This window comes from Bos grunniens, chromosome 11 (assembly GCF_055505025.1).
Source record: "Bos grunniens cultivar Pamir isolate PY7600 chromosome 11, Bosgru_T2T1.0, whole genome shotgun sequence".
Taxonomy (NCBI): Eukaryota; Metazoa; Chordata; class Mammalia; order Artiodactyla; family Bovidae; genus Bos; species Bos grunniens.
Window position 1 is genome coordinate 32915315 of NC_141175.1, and position 20206 is coordinate 32935520.

Consider the following 20206-nt stretch of genomic DNA (forward strand, 5'->3'; position numbering starts at 1 on the left):
AGGTCTGGACTCTGTTTTAGAGGAGACTACAGAACACTACAGAATTAAAATATTTCATGACAATAGAGCTACCTATTTTTTTCTTGAATCAGTGTTAACAAATCATTTGTTCATTTCACCTATGTTTTTATATTTATATGCAAAATTTGTCATAATATTCCCTCTTATTGTTTGCAATGTATTCAGTTATTTTTCCTTTTTACCCCTAACTTTACTTTTACTTTCTTATAAAAATGTCTTGCCAAAGGTTTGTTAATTTTTTAATCTATAAAAGTAAAAATTTGGTTTTCTTAACTCTTTCTATTAAATATCTGTGTTCTATTTCACTATTTCCTTCTACTTTTTTCCTCCTTTATTATGCTAGTCTTTTTTTAGCTTCTTAAATTGAACACTTAGCTAATAAATTTTCATTTTTTCCCTAATATAACCATTTAAGGTCAAATCCTGACTCTCTGGGTTGAATTTCTTTTTGCTATCTGTGTGACTCTAGGCAGCTTAATTTACTTCTATGTGAAATGTGAACCAATAATAGAAGGTATATCACAGGGGTAATGTTAAGGATTAAATAAATTAATATAAGTAAAACATTTAGGACATTAAACATTAAAACATTAGGACAGTGCCAGTCACAGAGAAAGCCTGTAATAATCTTATCTATTATTAGTACAGCTTGATTTATGAATTAGAAAATAATTATTGACTCCTGATATGAAATATGAGGAATCTGCTCATTTACACTACCCCACATCTCCTGTTCATTTCTCAATGTTTGGCTGTAACTTAAAAATAGACTTAAACTACTATTTCATTTTCATAAACATTTGACAACATTTTGCAACTCTAAATTTTTCTTTTTGAAAATATTCAGATTTACAAAAAATTTGACTTAAGTTTCATACACTGATGCTTTCACCCCCTAGAACGTCTTCATTATTCCACATAACATATAACACATAACATAGTGTTAACGTCAGCACCAAACTAAAGAATGTTAATAGTGACATAGTAATATTACTTAATACAGAACTCTTATTCCAAAAATGTTCCCAATCGGGTAAACACTGTCCTTAATAAGCTTTCTTTTTTTTAGATCCACTATCCAATCAAGGACCATACACTTTGTTTCATTGTTGTGAGGTCTCTTCCATTTTTTTATGAGATTCACATTTCTAGTGTGTGGGTTAGTATTTTATAGACCAAACCACAGTTTGGGTTTGCCTAATTATTTCCTTACATTTACACAGATGAAGTATTTTTGGCAAAAACAGCATAGAAGTGATGTGTCTTTCTCAGAGCATCCTATCAGGAGACACGTAATGTCAGTTGGGCCATTCTGGTAATAGTAAATATGACTGCCTGGCTGAGGACGGTTTACCTGGTTTCTGGCCTGAGGTAATAGTAAGTATGACTGACTGGGTTTCTGGCCTGAGTATTCTCGTTGCTCTTCATTGCCTTTTCCAGATGACTATTTCTCCTCACTCGTACAAATTCTGTGCTTCTGAGGCTCAGAATACCATCCAGTAGTTCCACCCTCCCCTTCCTCTTTACTGTCATCTATCAATCACCTGGTCACTGCTCCTCACTCATTCATTTTCATTATTCTCCCAATCTTTGACATCCACATAGATAACCCCATCAAAACCTAAATTCAGGCTGATCTCCTCAATGATGACCTCTTTTTTTGGGGGGGAGGGGTCCATTTGATCTATCACTTGCATTATTATATCTTGTCATCATCTCAAAGAAAACTACCATTGATCAGTATCCCATTTCCCAAACATAAGTTCTTACTTATCCTTCAAGCTTTTCTTATATCTGACGCATCCATTTCAACAGTTTTTCAACCTCTCTGGGACCTCTGCTCTGCTGACCCCATCATCCTCTCTTTTTCCATCAACAGCCGTTCCTCTTTTCATATCCCTTCATGTTCAGAACATATGTTAGAGTTCATTTTATCATAATTACTGTGTTAAGATCTATAGCTTTCTTGTTCGTCCCTCTCTGCCCATGTCTATTAAAACCTCAAACCTGTTTAAATCTATGAATCTATGTCATTACCCTTTTCTGTGCTTACATACAAGCAGCTGAACTTTGGTGGAAAGAAAAAAGACAATTAGGCATGCTGTTTCTTTTTTAAATTCATGAACTCCAACTGTGAATAAGCATTCAACGCTGCTCAGGATGTGGACTGCTTTCCTCTACTAAACTTGCACTCTCTAGCCACACTGAGATGTATTATTTCACGGCTACTTTTCTCTCCTGAAATCTCCCAATCTTCCATTCATTTTCCTCACTACCAGCCAATAATCTTGCTACATTAAGCCAGACTGGATCTCCCTCATCTTTCCATCTCAAAAGCATTAAACCTTCCTGCATCTAATCCATTTCCTTCTAGTCTGAGTTATTCCATGTCCTCAACTATTCATGATTTCTTGCAACGATCCAACTTGCTTCTGATTTTAAGTTTTGAAGCTGTCAACTTCCTACTCTCCACCAACAAATTTAACTGACTTCATGCCTATCTTATCCCCATATGCTATACTGGAAGTATTCTTTTTATCTTGAAGAACAAGAATATCTTAATCTGCTTCCCTGGAAATTTATTCCATCAATTATCACCACTTTAAAAGTCTCAATCTCTCACTTTTCTCCTCCCTCCCTCCCTCTCTCTCTCTTTACTATCTCCTTCAAGTCTTTTCTTTCCTTTTTTGAATTAAAAAAGTAGCTTTTACTTAAAAGAATAAATTATATGAAATGAGAAGTGTTCTTAAAATCTGGGATATATGGTTTCCTACTGGTTTTGACTAATTTCTACTTTTTTCTTCTAAACTCTATACCAATAATAACTCCAAATGCTGCCTATCTTCTGACTGAGAACATTCAAAACCATTCATCCATTCAGCAAGTATGTACTGCCACCCATGATGTTCCATGCACTGTTCTAGGTGTTGGGAATTCAGCAATAAAATATTTGGCTTGAGTAGGCAATTAAGCAGAGAAACCAATGGCACCCCACTCCAGTACTTTTGCCAGGAAAATCCCATGGACGGAGAAGCCTGATAGGCTGTAGTCCATGGGGTTGCTAGAGTCAGACACAACTGAGAGACTTCACTTTCACTTTTCACTTTCATGCACTGGAAAAGGAAATGGCAACCCACTCCAGTGTTCTTGCCTGGAGAATCCCAGGGACGGGGGAGCCTGGTGGGCTGCCGTCTCTGGGGTCGCACAGAGTCGGACACGACTGAAGTGACACAGCAGCAGCAGTAGCAGGCAATTAAGACCCTCTGATGGATATGGTTAGTTACCCAAAAAGCTCTATTTTCTCCATTTCATGCTTCTGTCCTAACAAAAACTATCCATTCCTCATGTATCCTTATGCTGCACAAGAAGGTGATACCACTTTCAAGCATGGCTCCAATTATTCTTTTACTTTTCAACTTTATTATAAAGTATAATTGATAAATAAAAACTATATATTTAAGGTATACAACTTGTTTTAATACACATATACACTGTGAAATGATCACCCTAATCAAGCTAATTAACATATTCATTTCTTCATATAGTTACCACTCCCTCTCTCATTCCCTCCCTCCCTGTCTTCTCTCCCTCTTTCTTTCTTTCCTGAGAATGTTTAAGATCTATCCTCCTAACAATACTGTATTGTACAGTTCAAATTCGCTAACTATAGTCACTATGCTGTGCACTGGATTTCACAATTTTTCCATCTTGCATAACTAAAACTTTGTATCCTTTGTTGTCTTTCTTAAACCAAAAAACCCCAATACTCTCTTTTTAACCAATGCTTTCTTTTTCTCCATGCTCTCTTTTCACTCTTCTAAAGCTTTTCCCACTCACTCCACCCCTCCTCGGCTCCCATTCATTTCTGATCTGCAGCAATCCACCTTCTGGTGGTCATTCAACTGAGATGACACTCTCAAAAGGGTCTTCAAAGGTCTTCTTGTTGGCAATTCAATGGCAACTTTCCAGTACTAAGTTAACTGACTGCTCTGTATCATTTCTAATGGCTGCAGAAAGCCTCTTTTCTTGCTTTCTGTACAGTCATTCTCCTGACCACTCTGACAGCATAGGTTTCATCCCCTTTTAGATTCCTAAATTGCCTCTGATGAAAGCATCAACAAGCAGTGAAAGGTTGGAAGGCAGGAAGCGGAAGGAAGAAAGTAAAACAAGAAACAAGAATAATCTGCTGGCCTGTGGAGAATCAAATGCTAACTCAAAGAATCAGACCTGTGTGTGTGAGCATAGTCCACAAACCATCGTCAAACTTCACTGCGTACATGAAGAAACAGGTTTAAACGTCTGTGTGACCTGAAGCACAGATTCTAAGGTCAGATAATCTGGCCATTCATGCTATAACCATAAAGGAAAGGCTGATATCATCTTTCCATCTACTTTTCTTTAGGTAGCAATTGAGTTCTACTTCCTGCCTTCACTGTGTATGTACATTTAAGTGCCCTATTGTCATCCACTTTAGTACTGAGTAGAATGTATTTAAAAATCTACTAGGCTCAGCTAGTGGTAAATATAAAGCAAGTCTCTTTAAATTAAATTTAAATAGGAATTCATTGAGTATTTTAAATATTCTTTGTGCTATTTACACATGAAAAAGTGAACTGCTTATTTATGATTTAAACATTTTTCTCTGTGGTGCAAGTGTATCTAAATATGAGACCTGATAACTAGACAAAACCAAAGCTGCACCTACATTATTGGTTCTTATCATAGTTTGGGGAAGCAGCCTGATATATACATGATGTAACCTTGCACTAGATGTCAGAAAGTATTTAAGTTTTACTTTAAACAGTAATTTTCAGTGATATGGGTAAATAATTTAGTCTCACATTCCCTTAGTTTCCTTTTTAATTGAATCAATAATCATCCCATCATTTAGCCTCACTCACAGGGAATCAGGTAATATTTCTAAGTGTCGTGGGCTCCTCATGAGAACTCTGGGCAACCTTACTGATTCCTGGCATTAGACTCAAACAGGCAGTGAAACAGCAGAAGGATATTTAAGCAAGCAGAAAGAAAAATGTTTATATTGTATAGGTTATTTCAAACAAAGACACTTAGATAAATGCAAAGAATAGTCTAGTGTTTAAAAAAAGAAACAGTAAAGTAACTCAAAGAAAAAGAGCTAGATATTAGAAAATAACCTTAAGTAAGAGGAAGAGGTTGTTGAGACAGCTTAGCAGAGACAAAAGGCACTGAAGAACAGAGTCATCCATATTCCCACACTGTAAGATAAGGCAGATAAAAAGCCAATTAAACTATGTACAGATTAAAAAAAATAATGTAGGGAAGATAACTTGGTTGGTTTGTCTGTCCATCAATGACAAATTATTTGGTTTTCTTTAAATTTTTTTTCTACAGAATATATGCTGGTGTAGAATATGTCATTAACATTATTCACCTCAAATTTCCCTCCTTCACTAAAGCCACCATGGTTTCTTTTCTTGATCATACTGTTTACTTTATGGTTGGTGTAACATTATTCTAAATAAGTTAGCAAGATGAAAGTCAAATGAAGAGACAGATTTGCCTGAAAAACCTTGTAATACTTTATGCTCTGAAAACTTCACACTTTGTTAGCAAAGGAGTAACTGAGACTAGTCCCAAATTTCACTCATGTGCCATTAGTCTGATTTTTGGCCTTTAATATTTTCTTTCATAGGCATGGCTTCAGCATACAACTAGTGCTGCACAGAATGAGAAGCATATGGTATGTGTTTTGGACATCTGCTCTTCCACTGCAGCAAATAATGAGTCACGAATCTACTTTCCATGCAGAATTTTTAGTGCCAAATTATGCTTTGGATTTCGCTGGTTATTGCATTATTTCACAAAGGTTAATTAAATTATAAAAAAGAATTTAGTGTGTTAAAAGAGCCTCTACCACCTGGACTATTTAAAATTCTCCGTATTTCCCATTTTCAAATTTGCTTAAGATCATTCTGGCTGAGATCCATACTGACAAATCTAATGTAATACTAATATTGACAAAGGTAATTATTTTTTAAATGTATAGATGCCAATAAAAACAGTCATCAAAAACTGGAAACTATGGTAAATTGTATGTTTACACGACTCAATGTTTATAATATATATGGAGAACATTAAAAACAATCTTGCAATCCTGGTGTAGCTCAAATAATAAAATAAATTATGTAAATAATGAACATATTAGCTTTAGTTATTCATTCAATTAAATCAAAATAAGGAAGGTAAAGAGGCAGCAAATTAAAAATGAATATAATAGAAGATAATTACCTTCAGTTCATTGTTAAATGAATCCATTTCTGAAAGCTTGGATGCAGTTTCTTTCTCAAGAGCATCTAATTGTTCTTTAAGTCTTTGGCATAATTCTTCTTTTTCTAATGATTTTTTTTGAAGTAAACTGATCCCTAAATCTGAAATACAAACATTACACAGTTTATTTTTTGCAGAAGTTCTTGTCCTTACTAGTAATGAATGGTTATTGTCTGGTCAAATTGGTATAACTACAGAGACAAAAGCTGTACACACATACTATGTTTCTAGATTCTCTATTTAGTTCCAGTGCTTTGTCTAGTTTTGATCAAACATACATTATTTTAGGTATTACACCTTTCATAACTTATGTTTTGGTATTTGATAGAGCTAGTCTCGTTCTCCCACTTTTTCATATCTTACCCCATCTTGCGTATTTTCTCTTCTAGGTGAATTTGTGAATTATTGTGCCAAGTTTCATTTAAAGAAATCTGAATTAAACTGAATATATAGATGAATTAGTAGAGAACTAAACAACATCTTTAAAATGTTGAGCTAGTTCATTCAGGAGTAGAATATAATATGTAGCTACTTATCCAGGAATCTTTTATGTTAATCAGTAAAATTGTATGGCTGTGCTTTTCTTTATTCATTTAATAATGAGAATGCTAATGTGAGTGAGACTTTCCTCCATATTTTCTGAATAAATACTTTTGATATACAGTAAAGTTACTAATTTTTATATGCTGATTTTATATCCAGGCACCTTGCTAAATTCTTTATAATTCTAAGAGCTTTCCAGTATTTCAATAAATATTTAATCATTAAATTACACATCTGTTATATGCAAGGCCCTGTTCTTTGTTCAACAGTAGGTAAACGTGAAAGATAAGCATGGGTTCTATTCTAGTGGGAAACAAGCGTTGGGAAAAATAAAAGTCAAAGAATATTCATTCTTAGTATTCAAACTGAGCAACAGTAATAATGGATGCTTTTATATGGAATGTGATCATATCCTATCTACGAGCACTGTGTTGGATAAATGAAAGAGGCAACACCGTAGTGCAGTGAGCTTTAGAGTCATATACACAAGAATTTGAACCTACTATTAAATGATCTCGTGTGTATGCTAAGTCGCTTAGTCATGTTAGACTCTTTGAAACCCTATGGACCGTAGCCCACCAACCTCCTCTGTCCATGGAATTCTCCAGGCAAGAATAGTGGAGTGGGTTGTCATGCCCTCCTCCAGGGGATTTTCCTGACCTAGGAATCAAACCCATGTCTTTTTTGTCTCCTGCACTGGCAGGCAGGTTCTTTACCACTAGTGCTACCTGGGAAGCTGAGACAATCTTGGGTAACTTCTTATTCTCTCTGAATCTCAGTTTTTCCAAACTGAACAATGGGAATAACAACTACTACTTCACAAGGTTGTTGTAAAGATGAAAGGAAATAATGCATGAAAACTGTCTAGCATGGTGCTTGGTGCGTGGCTGACAATTTTACATGGTTACTGTTATGCAGTGAGGAATCTGAGGGATACTGGGTACTTTGTAAATTCCAAATAAGAGCTTCCTATTCTGGACTGGACTAGAACAAAGATTAATAAATTTATAAAAGCTAACCTGAACAAATTAAGAAATAAAGCCAAGGAGCAAGACATGAGAGACTAAAATACCACTTCATTATTAATAAAGCTGATGTTAGATAGCATGGTTATCTATGCTCTACCAGAAGCAGAGCTCTACTGGGTCCCTAACAAGACACAATCTACATCCTACTCACAGTTCAGACACTGAGAGTGAGGATGACAACATACTTTGTACCCTGCACTGATCAGGAGGGCTGTCTTATGTTGCCTCTGGAATGCCTGTGAGGGGTGAGGTGGGAGCTGATACACTTTAAATAACCAAGAAAAGAAAGCACCCTGTTCCAGGAACATGGTCTGAGAAGAGACGTCAGTGGAAGGTGGGGGACATGATAAAAGTAGTTCAAAAGATTGATTTTTCTATGCCTGGTGCTTCTTCCATGTAAGGGGACTTTGATAAGAATAGCAGTCCCAGCTTCTTTTAACTCTTACATAATTGGTGAGATCAAGATAAGGACCTGGGCGTAAGTGCCCCTATATCTTTCCTATCCCTTGCTTTCTTGAGGTTGAACTGCCCACAGGAATCTGCATTCTATTTTGTTCATGCACCCAATGTCTTACGTTGGGCAGCTATACTGCTCACAGATAAATCATGCTATCTAATGTCAGCTTTATTAATAATGAAGTGGTATTTTGGTCTCTCATGTCTTACTCTTTTGCCTTATTTCTTAATTTGTTCAGAACTTGGGCAAAGAAGAGGGATAACTCTACTTAATTGGACCTCCTCAACAACCGGAAGTGTAATAAAGAGCCATAAAGTGAAAAACTGGCACTCAGTGGGAGACATTTAGGATACTTTAGCTAGTTTTAACACATTTGCAGTTACTTTTCTTTAAATAAATCTTTCTTCTGCTACACTATTATTGGCATGCTATCCAACATAGAGATTTTTTTTTTTTTCAGTTTTCTGGTTGAGACTTGAATCAAGAGAAATGTTATATTCTTATAAATTACACTGGAATATTTTGTTCCACAGATGTCAGAGGGCCAAGTTGGTAAAAATTCTTCACATGAATCACAAAGTTAGATGATTTAAAGTCCCAGGAAGGGTATGCCAGTTGCTTAGGCCTCTCATTGCTGTACACTATTACCCTAGAGTCCAACAGGTTTGGCTTCATAGAAAAGTGTCCTCATAAACAGTTCTTTCTACAATTAGTGAAAAATCTTGCCAAAATGCACAGACAGCATTGTGTTCAAGCCAAACTGAGGTCTTGTTTAACTGTAATCTAACATTTTATTTGATTAATATTTAAAATATATAAATAAAAATGGTGTGAGACAGGAAGTCAGATCACAATTGTTACTTTATTTGCATTTACTTTTTATTGCTAAAAATGACCCAACATGGGATCATTTTCACATAATTTAAAAAGTTTAACTATAGTCAAAAAAATGTTATTTATAATAGAATGATGCTATTTTTTTAAAAGTAGCAGAGTATGCCTGACACATTCAGAAAAGAATAAAGAATAAAAGAGGCAAAACAAACCTTAGAGACTTACCAGGTGTGTTACCGAGCTGCATGTTTTTAATTCTTTCGTTTAATAACTGCTTCTCTGGCACCAAATAGATAAGTTTATTTTGATACTCCTTAAAAAAGAAAAAGTAATACCGGATTAAAACTCTGTAATGTTGTCTAAGAATTTTTTGAAAATGTAAAAACATGATTTGATCACTCGTAAAGCTTAGTATAGGATTAATATGTAGAATAATATATAAATTGCTTACAACTTATAGATAAACTAGAATGGGGTCAAACATGATTTAAAATACAAATATTTACACATAAATCCATTTACAAAAGACTGGCTGAAAATAAAAGGTGGGGAAGAAAGCTTTGCTAGTAGGGTATGTCGAGAAGCCTGACAATTTCCCATGTCCTAAAGGATGAGAACAGGCACAGCCTAAGAGGTGCCTTTGGTATCTGCTCTGAATGGCGTGTGGAAGCTATGATACCTGGGCTATGATACCCCAGGATGAAGATCAAAGAGGGGCCAAAAACTCAGGGATAACTGGGAAAGCAGGTGTAAATCAGACAGGAAATGTTATTTGGCGTCTTGTCTACATCTGCTGTGAGAAAGTAAAAACATTATGTTAATTACTGTTAGTCCTTACGGAAAAACACATTTGGGTAAGAGGACTCAAGATGCAAAATGCTTCCAGGATCTCTTTTCTGCACAAATAAAGAGCAGAATTACCAGGTCCCTGAGGGCATATTTAGTAATTATATTCTCACCACAATTTCTGAAAGAACAACATTAGGTAAAAATTTCCTAAAAGTAGTCACAATAACCTTAGTTTGATATATATTTATGTATGTATTTATTAAAGACTTAAAACACAAACTGGCAAATGCTCAGGGAATGTATAAATATTAAGCAGAATTTAGCCAGGTGTCAGGCAGAGTTTTAGGGAGTCCATGAGATTCCTGATATTCCACAAGGTTGTGTATGTCTACTACCCTTTTACAAGGAGGTCACTAGAGGCTCCACGGGGTTCAGGACCCCAAAAGCAAAAAACCGCTAGATTAGGAAGAGTTATTAGTAACTGCTCACAGTGAAGGACGATCCAGCAGCCAAGCACTTACCTGAAGCTCCTGTTGAAGCTGCTTGATTTCCATGATTTCCAGGTCACACTGCTTATCCAGAACTTCCAGCTCAGTCTTCTGAGTTTGCTTTCTGAGTCGGACATCCTGAAGTCTGCCTGAGATCTGCTGATGTTTGCCATTCTACGGGAAGACCATATAAATACAGTTATATAAAATGCTAATAAGAAATGCTCCCATCAAGAGAATAATATTTTTATTTAAATTGTTAATGTCATTTGTCATTTATATTCACTCTAGGATAAATGTCTAAAACCAAGTTAACTCAAGAGAGTAAGTAGCAGGAAACTCTTCTGTTCATGGAGTTCTCCAGGCAAGAACACTGGAGTGTTACCATTCCCTTCTCTAGGGGATCTTCCTGACCCAGAGATTGAACCCAGGTCTCCTGCATTGCAGGCAGATTCTTAACCATCTGAGTCACCAGGGAAGCCCCTAAGATAAATGTCTAATACCAACTTAACTCAAGAGTTATTAGCAGGAAATGTACCATTCTGAGTATAAGAGCCTTAGATGTTAAGTGAGAAAGCACAGACACAACACACTGAATTTTGTTTTCTGAACCCAGCATTCAGACACTAATTTTTAACATTAAAATATAAAAAAAAATCTCAAAAAATAATGAGGACGAGAGGGTGTTAGTATGTGACATTTAGGGTTACCTTCTCTGAACTTCTATTTCTACCTTCAACACTGCCAGCTAATTCCTCCAACTAAACAGTGTCCAGGACTTCCCTGGTGGATCAGAAGGTAGAGAATCAAACCTGGGTTTGATCCCTGGGTTGGGAAGATTCCCTGGAGAAGTGAATGGCAACCCACTCCAGTATTCTTGCCTGGAGAATCCCATGGACAGAGGAGCTTGGCAGGCTATAGCCCACGGGGTCGCAAAGAGTCGGACATGACTGAGCAACTTTCATTTCATTAAACAGTGTCCAAGAGGGCCTCTTTGGCCATGATACTCTTCTCCTATAACAATATTTTTTTTTCTTTTTGAGAAGAAAAAAAAAGGAACAAAAAATAGCAGAGATTCTCAGTGGAAGCTAAGAAGGGAAAGGTGTTATGGGCTGAATCGTGTCCCTCCAAATTCATATGTTGACTGTATTCTCAGTGACCTCAGAATATGACCATATTTGGAGACAGAACCTTTAAAGACTTCACCTTTAAAGAGGCGATTAAGATTAGATGAGGTCAGATGGGGGCCCTACTCCAATCCGATTGGTATCTTTGTAAGACAAGAACATCTGAATAGAAAAGAGACAGCAGAGATACACAGGCAGAGAAAAGCCCGCATGAGGACACTGTGAGAAGGCAGCCATCTGCAAGCCAAGAAGAGAAGCCTCAGAAGAAACCAGGCATGTTGACTCCTGGATCTTGGACTTCCAGCCTCCAGACTGTGATAAAATTAACTACTGTTGTTTTAGCCACCTGGTCTTTGGTATTTTGTTATGGCAGGCTTAGCAAACACAGTGGGGTGAGGAAAAAAGAGGCCACTGGTTAAAAATCACCAATAGTGAGGTTTTTACTGAAAAGTCTGTTTCATATTTGAGAAATATATGCTGAAGGGAATATGCTGTGCCCATCCTGGAGTTCATGTTATTTTCTTCAGCAAATTTAAGAATAGGCTTTTCCAGACTCTGCACATTAATCTGTGCTACTTGCTACTGTTTGGTGTGTTACTCCAGTTCTTGGGGGTATATACAGTCTTAAGGATTCCTCCCACAGTATTTTGAAGAAAAAAATATATAGCCAACATAATGGTTCAGACAGATATCCAAATAGCTACACAAAGAAGTGAAAGTTTTCAGGACTGTTCTGTGGTACTATGGCATGCTTAATAACTGTGGTATGCTTTTCTACCTATTTGAAGGCAAAAAACAGTATCTTTTTGATGAAAGATACTATGACTTTTTTAAAATGTAATTCATCAGCCAAATAAAACATCATATTACAATTAAACAAGATGTAAATATGGTTCTACTATACATAGCTGCTGCTGCTGCTGCTAAGTTGCTTCAGTCGTGTCCGACTCTGTGCGACCCCATAGACAGCAGCCCACCAGGCCCCGCCGTCCCTGGGATTTTTGCAAAACCCTACTATACAATCAGGTCAGGTTTATGGAACTTCAGAGTTGTAGTCCAACAGCATGCCTTACTCAGACCCTTTATATCTTCTCACCCTGTATTTCAAGCAAAGTCTTTTAATACTTTGATGCCCCAACATCTGATGTGTGAAAACTGATAAGCATAATGGCCAATATTAGTTAACAACCATAGTCTTAGAGAACTGAAAGAAACGGTAAGAGATCATTTAGGTCAGCAGTTTCCAATCATTTTTTTCCTTTTTAGCAGTAGAATCCTTTTTTCTCAATCAAAGCTTTTTCCCCAATAAAAGGGCCACAGATTAATGTGGCGATTCTCTGTTGTGAAGTGTGGGTAGAAGTGGGGAGAGGAGACACTGTCCTACCACCTTGGCTCCTCTCTCCCACCTCTTGCTTATCCTTCTGTAGACCATTTTCCAGTATGAAAAAATGAAAATCACTGAACCAGCACAAAGCTTTACTTTACAGATGCACAAAGTGAGGTACAGAAAAGGGAAATGTCTTACCCAAGAGTACACTGCCTATCCACATCTAAACTAAAACCACAACAACAATTCTCAACGTTTTGATTCACTATCCTTTTTTAGTAAACTATACTGTCTAGACTGTTAAAAAGCACATATGAAAATATGATTAATTATATTAAGATGTAATATATTCATGAGGTAGATTTAAAAAACAGTAATAATTCTCAACAAGTAACTCTTGCATCATTCAGATAAATTTCACTTAAATCTATAAGCATACCAGTGCTTCCAACTCGAGATGGAGGCTCTTCTTTTTAGAGTTTAACCTGACAATTTCTTCCTGTTCTCTATTCCTTCGACTGAGAAGCTCCTGCCTACGAATTCTCTCCCATTCTAAACGACGTTGTCTTTCAAGTTCCTGTTTTGCGGCCTGAAAATAATGAACCAAGGTTAATTTTAAAATTAACACTTTTTGCATCATTCAAAAACTGATGGGAAGACAAAGTAAAGCTGAGGCAGCATTTAGCACTGAGTGGACTCGAGGTCGAAGGGTAACAGGGCAAACCTATTGTTATCAATGGACCTAAAGACTTCCACAAAAACAAATTCATTCACCAGACTTTCTGACTGCGTCAAGCACCATCTTCTTGCTGCAGTTATTTTTCCCTTAATAAACAAAAGGACAACTCCATACATATAGATGTTAGTAGGAATAACTGCACCTTTCTTCTGGTATCAGGGAATAAAAAACTTTTATTTACAATTATTTCAGTGGCACTGTAATTTACATGCACAGTCCTTGAAAATACAGCCAGGCCTCCCAGGGACCCCACACAGCAACATTTATCCCAAGGATCTGTGTAAGCTCACCCTCTTAATTCCTCTCAAGGCTTTCTTTCTGCCTCTCCAATTAACTTGACCTTTTACTCTAGATCCTAAGCTTAGTTTCATTTAATGACCTGACCAACTGACTTCTTCTAGCTCCTCACTCAACTCAGCTTTGCGACCAATCCTGCTCTGATTGAGATACCACCTGCAGATATGCTTTCTCTATCAGCTGTCAGCCCTGGAAACCCTTCATAAGCAAGGACCCTCTTGCCCTCATAGGGGAAGGAAGATTCAGATTCATACAGGGTAAGAATGAATGAATGAGGCTGAGAAAAATAAAAGTACCATTTTTTATCAAATGAAATGTAGCCACTTATTAAAGGAAATGATTTCCCTGGAAATAAAATAACTTAAAAAAGAAATAACCTCTCGTCTTTCTATCTCTTTTCTCCTTTCTTCTTCCCGTTGTCGCTCCAATTCCCTCTGCTTCTCCAAGCGTTTTTCTAATTCAAGTTGTTTCTTCCATTCTTGCTCTTGTAGCTCTCTCTGTTTTCGTTCCCATTCTTCCTTTTCCTTCTGGGCTTTGCGCTCTGCCTCCCTCTGCTGCTGCTCCATCATGGCCTGGCGTCGCTTCTCCAGTTCCATGTTGCCCCGCTCATAGTTGGCTTTCCGCTTGTCCTCGAATGTAACTGAATAAGGTACAGTGTAAGCACTCTTCAGCATGAAGCACCTACCGAACCTATAATCTGGTTTCAACATCCTCCTGCCTTGTGGTCATGTGAATGCAATTTCTCTTTGGATACTTCTAAGGATAATCTTAATTCAAATGTAAATAATACAATATTTATTTTCTTATAAGAATATTCATTTTGGGGGAAAAAACTCATTCTGGGAAAAACAAATCACTAAGTTTGAGTCCGTCCAAGAGAAAAATAATTTTACTATTCCTGCCAATAAAAATACTTTTCAATTCTTTTCTCAGTATTTCTTCAAGGATAACCAAAATTGTATGGCTCTATATTTGTTATATGCCATATATATATGACATACGTGTTATATATATGTTAAAAGTTATATAACTTTTTAGTATTTTTAAATATATACTATTTAAATATAATATAAATATATGTACATTTTCAACCAATATTTAAACTTTTTTTTAAAGCTCAAGATTTCATCATGAAGCTTGCTGTAATGCTTTTTCCAAAAGTGGGAAACACTTTAAATTGGACATCTAATACATACAATCTTGCCAAATATATACACCAGTCTCTTCTTCTCAATTTTGACAGTCTTAATTTTATTGATGTCAAAATCCATCCTATTCATCAAATAGTTTCTCATATAGCATTTAATATATTAAGAAAGTTAAAATTCTAAATATTCATTTCTACTTCACAGTAAAAAAGAGCATTCACTATAAAATATACAACTTGGACGTTCAATGTTACCTGGTAATTTTTTCTGAGGTTCCTCTTCTTGTGCTTTCTGATATGAAGGCAGAGTTCCATTAATGGAATCAATTTGCTTTCCTCCTCTAAGAAAGGCAAACAACAAATAAATTTAGCATTATGAGATCTGAAAATTTTAGACCAGACTATATAGACTATCAATGACTACAGCAATTTAATATCTAGCATATAATATTAAAGATATTTAAAACATTATGGTTTATAGTTACACTGAACATCAGTATACAAATTATCAAGATAGACAGATCTGGATTCAGAACATGGTTCGACCAGTTGCTATTCTTGGGTAAATTTATTTTGAATCTCTTTAGGCATTAGTTTCCTTATCTATAATGTGGTGAAAACACATACGTACTTCTAAAATCTACTCTCTTATCAGTGTTACTCACTAAATACCAAAATCAAATGGCAATGTAAATGCTTGATTTTCCACAAAAGTAGAGCAGAGACCTCAGGAATTCCCAGAGTAAAAATCTTGTCTGCCAAACATGATTGAAACAACACCCCTTAACCTTCAGAGACACTCACCTAAAAGATGGAGGGACAAGCTCAGGAGGTAAAGCCAGCGGCAACGGCTGTCCAGCTTTGGCCATATCAGTGAGGTGCATCGCAAGGATGAACTCCTCAGCTTTCAGCTGTCCGTCACCATCGATGTCAGCCAGAGTCCTGAAGAAAGGATAAAGTTTCTCAACTTAGAAAGCCTATTTAGAGTAAAATATTTTCAGAAGAGTTCAATCTTTTTATTTTGAAAGCAAGAGTAATGACAGAAAAACAGCTGGGTTAATATATTTTAGTGAGAAGTACATACAGAAAAGTGAGCTAATTTTTGCCTTTAATTTCCATATCACCAGAGAGGGAAGAAATTTTGAAATGAAAAGGGAAATATTCCCTTCAAAAAGGTAGCTTGTCTTGGTTCGTGGTTAATTCACTTATCAAATCACCTCACGCTCTACACTGAAAATGAGATACTCTCTAATCCTTCACAGAAGGTATTACATAAAAGCAAACAAGTTTTACTTTTAAGATAATTAAATGCCAAATTCTCAAGGGCAACATTTTACAAAGCAATTTTATTTGCTTGCAGGTTTGCATTAACTGTCACACAGTTGCTTTTGTGGAACATTTTTGAGTCACAAACATTTACAGAAATGGCTTCTTTCTTATGTCTAATTAAAAATCATACAGAATGTCTAGTTAAAAATCATAATTAACGGGCAAACTCACCATATAGTAGCTAGCTGAGTTTGAGAAAGATTTGACTGAAGAAGAGCATTTCTAGCTTGAAAACCTGATTTAGTGGGGGGAAAAAAATACATAAAAGAAGATTCTTTAGCCTCTTAAAGTCATGCAAACTTAAATAGCTGTAGTCGTGAAATAACACTGCTGCTATCCTGGGATTTTACCATGCATGAGGCACTGAGCATTCAGTAGTCATCAAAATAAACACATCCCCTGGACCAAGGAGTTTAAAATCTACAGTCAGTAGAAGAATGTGCTCCCATGTCCTTCCAGAAGATAATGGTCCCCACAAGTGACTGACACAAAGGACTATGCCAGTATTAGAGGCCAAGTTCCCAAGCACAGCTTTGCCTAGCATGTTCAGATTTGCTCTTATCTCTCTCATCATTTCTTTGTCTATACTCTTCCTCTTATAAATAACATGTAAATCATTCTTCAAGAATCTGTCCTGGGCACTCTGTTCTTTCTGTGCATTCATATCCATTTCTATGACTAAACAGTACCTGGAAGCAGAGGATTCCCAAATGGACATCCACAGCCCAAGCCTCTCCTTTAAGTTTAGATGTCTATATCCAGTTGAAAAATTTATGTATTTCACAAGCATATCAAACTAAGTACATACCAAACTACTCTTTCAATCCCCAACTAGGCTTCTCTTCCTCATCTTCACCCCAATCTTCTCTGTGAATGGTATCAAAGGCCATCCAGTAGCTCAAGCCAGAAATCAGAGTCTCCTCTTAACCCTCCCTGTCCTGTACAACCAGGTGCAACATCGAGTCCTACAGTTGTACATCATTTTATGTCTAGGCCCTTCTCACCTGTAAAGTCAAAATTTAACGTCACCTTCTCAGAAAGGCCTTCTCTGTCCATTCTACCCTTCAATATATTTCCTGCTTCTATCCTTTATATCTCGTAACATAATCTGTAATGTAACATTTATTTGCTTGTTTACCTGTTTATCTGTTTCGCCTATTATGCTAAGTTCTATGAAGACAAAAGCCTTGACTGCGGTGTCCATTAATGTATAACTCATGCCTAGTACCTAGATGCTTAATAAATGTTTGTGAAAGTGATGAATAAAATTGTAACCCAAAGTTTTCCTCTATCTTAGCTGCAATGGGGGCTTACTTATATGAGAGCATCTGATAATAAAGACAGCTAACGTTCATTACATGCTTACTATGTATGGTAAACTGTTCAACTTCTTTTCTCTCTTCCAGTGAGACAAAACAAAAACGTGTTTCCGTAACAGGCTCCTGATCTTCAATGAAAATATTTCAGAACAGGAAATCCCTCTTGGCTTCAGAGGAACACTCACTCGTGGTGAGCCTGTCTGGGGCTTTTTGGCCGTGATGAATCAGAGGCTTCTCTGGTGAGGGCCTCCTGGTTGGTAGAGCAGGTACCACGCCTCCCACTCTCAGGCGCATAAGCCACAAGCGCCCGAAGAGTCAGCCCTACCCTGCGTCCAGCCTGAGTCAAGCGGCATCCGAACAACCCCACACAGAAGGCACACAACTGCCGGCTCTTCCTCAGCAATCACTTGCACTAAAGCCAGCACAGATGCTGCTAAATCCACGGCTTCACTCAACTTTAAACACAAAGATCTGGATAATCAAAGCAACATATTCTATATGGAACAGACTCAAATATACCACATATTGTGACAAGCAATCAAATGTTTATATTATATAACTTTAAAATATTTTCCATTCTTTTTTAATAGAAACCACACACAGGAAATACACTGGAAATAGCTTACAGCCTCACTCAATTAATTAACAATACTCCTCAATACACTTCATACAAGATGTGAGATTTGTGGAGGTTTTTTTTATGTTAAAAGGAAGATTCTTTTACAGTGTTTTTTACAATGTCAACCTCTGCTGTACAGCAAAATGACTCAGTTATATACATATATTCATTCTTTTTCAGTATCCTTTTCCATTATGGCTTATCGCAGGATACTGAACACGGATGTGAAGTACATTAGGACCTTGTTGTTTATCCACGTAGTAGTTTGCATCTACAAACCGTAAACTCCCAGTCGATCCCTCTCCTTATCCGCCCCTGCTCAGCAACCACGAGTCTGTTCTCTATGCCTCCGTCTGTTTCCATTTGGTAGATAGGTTCACTTGTGCCACGTTTTAGATTCCACATATAAGTGATCTAACATCTGATAAAGCTCTACTATAAACACCTACTCTGTCTAAACTCTAAGTCGTTGCTGAGTGAGGAAAGAGGGCCAGTGAGAAGACCAGAATTCTACTTGCCTAGTACCCTCTGTTTACGTCCACTTCACCACCCTCAATTAGTGAATTTGGATGTTTGTTACAGCATGGACTCAGATGTCCCAGGGGGATCTCAGGTTATCTCAGTTTTATAGCTACACATGGGTCGGAGCATTAAAGGGTGAACAGTGTTCACGTGAGGTGTTTGGAAGGACAGCTGAGGCTTAGTATCACACTCTGGTCACAAGACAAGGAAAATGAGGTTTGACTTTCTCAAGGGAGAGGTCGTCTTCTCAAAACATTGGGTGTGTATCTGTGTGTTTAACTTGATTATAAGAACTTTGAACTCTTACATAACTTAACCGTTATTTGTATTTATCAAATGACTGCTATTTTCTTTGGAAGTTAAAATTTTAAATGAGCTACAAAATACAACTTCAAATAAAAGTTCTTCAATAGAAGTCCATAGAAAATCATAACTTTCTCACATTCTTAAGCACTGTATGCCACTTACCTGAGAGGTAGCCACTCATGCTTTTGTCAAGACTATTAAATTTTTGCCGATATTTTAATCTTGAAGGCTGAGGAACTGCCCATTCTGACGTCCCAGTCTTGGGTGAATTCCCTGAGAGGGAAGCAGTTGAGGAAGTTGAGCTGTAACAAAATTTATTTAAAATTTTTGTTACTACATAAAATACATTTAAACTTTATAAGTCAGAGACAATAAGAATCCTACCTTCTATAACATAACAGTAATTGGTTTTGTATATGATATTGAAACAACAATCTATCTTTACGGTATTTTAGGAAAGTAAATACCGTATGAAGTTTTGAACTACCATATACCAAATACCTATCATGCGGCAGGCCCCACACAGTGCTAGGGCCTTTATAAATATTATGTCTAATCCCCATGACAAACTTAAAAAGATATTACTGTCTCCATCTTTCATATGGGCAAACTACAGCTCAGTGATGTTGAGAAAAACAAAGTTACACAATCAGTGAGTGTTTAAGCAAGGATACAGACATTGTTTTTCTGGGTCATTGTTTTAAAGAGTATTATTGTGATTTATAGGAGGAGTGATGATGAATGAACATTGATGCTTTTGGGCCTTCTGAAATTTAAAGGATACTCAATTAGTTTTTGCTCAAGAAATAATGTGTAATGATCATGAGATGTTTTGAGAAATTTTTTGCAAGGAAAAAAATGTAGCTTTGGGCAAAAAATTGACTGATTAAAATACAGCAGGATATTTTTACTTTACATGAAACAAATTTTTCAGAAGTAAAATACCACAGACAGTTAATAATTCTAAACATAAAATTATTTTATGTGAGTTACAAATAGTAAATT

At 36.5% G+C, this 20206-nt stretch overlaps 1 protein-coding gene across 23 annotated transcripts in view; it reads right to left on the bottom strand.

Annotated features, from left to right (window-relative positions):
* ITSN2 (intersectin 2) overlaps positions 1–20206 on the bottom strand; it is a 126442-nt gene that overhangs the window by 59257 nt on the left and 46979 nt on the right. For 22 of the 23 annotated variants that reach the window (XR_015136523.1, XM_086325752.1, XM_086325763.1 and 19 more), the window contains 9 exons: positions 19364–19503; positions 16607–16670; positions 15911–16048; positions 15362–15447; positions 14337–14599; positions 13363–13512; positions 10503–10643; positions 9418–9505; positions 6292–6431 (listed from right to left, as the gene is read on the bottom strand). Coding sequence is in view for 22 of the 23 variants with exons in the window: in XM_086325752.1 (XP_086181878.1) it covers positions 6292–6431; positions 9418–9505; positions 10503–10643; positions 13363–13512; positions 14337–14599; positions 15362–15447; positions 15911–16048; positions 16607–16670; positions 19364–19503 (1210 nt within the window). In the remaining variant the exon portion in view is untranslated. Of the gene's footprint in view, positions 1–5177; positions 5259–6291; positions 6432–9417; positions 9506–10502; positions 10644–13362; positions 13513–14336; positions 14600–15361; positions 15448–15910; positions 16049–16606; positions 16671–19363; positions 19504–20206 lie in introns of all 23 variants that reach the window. The other variant, XM_086325774.1, reaches the window with a different exon arrangement.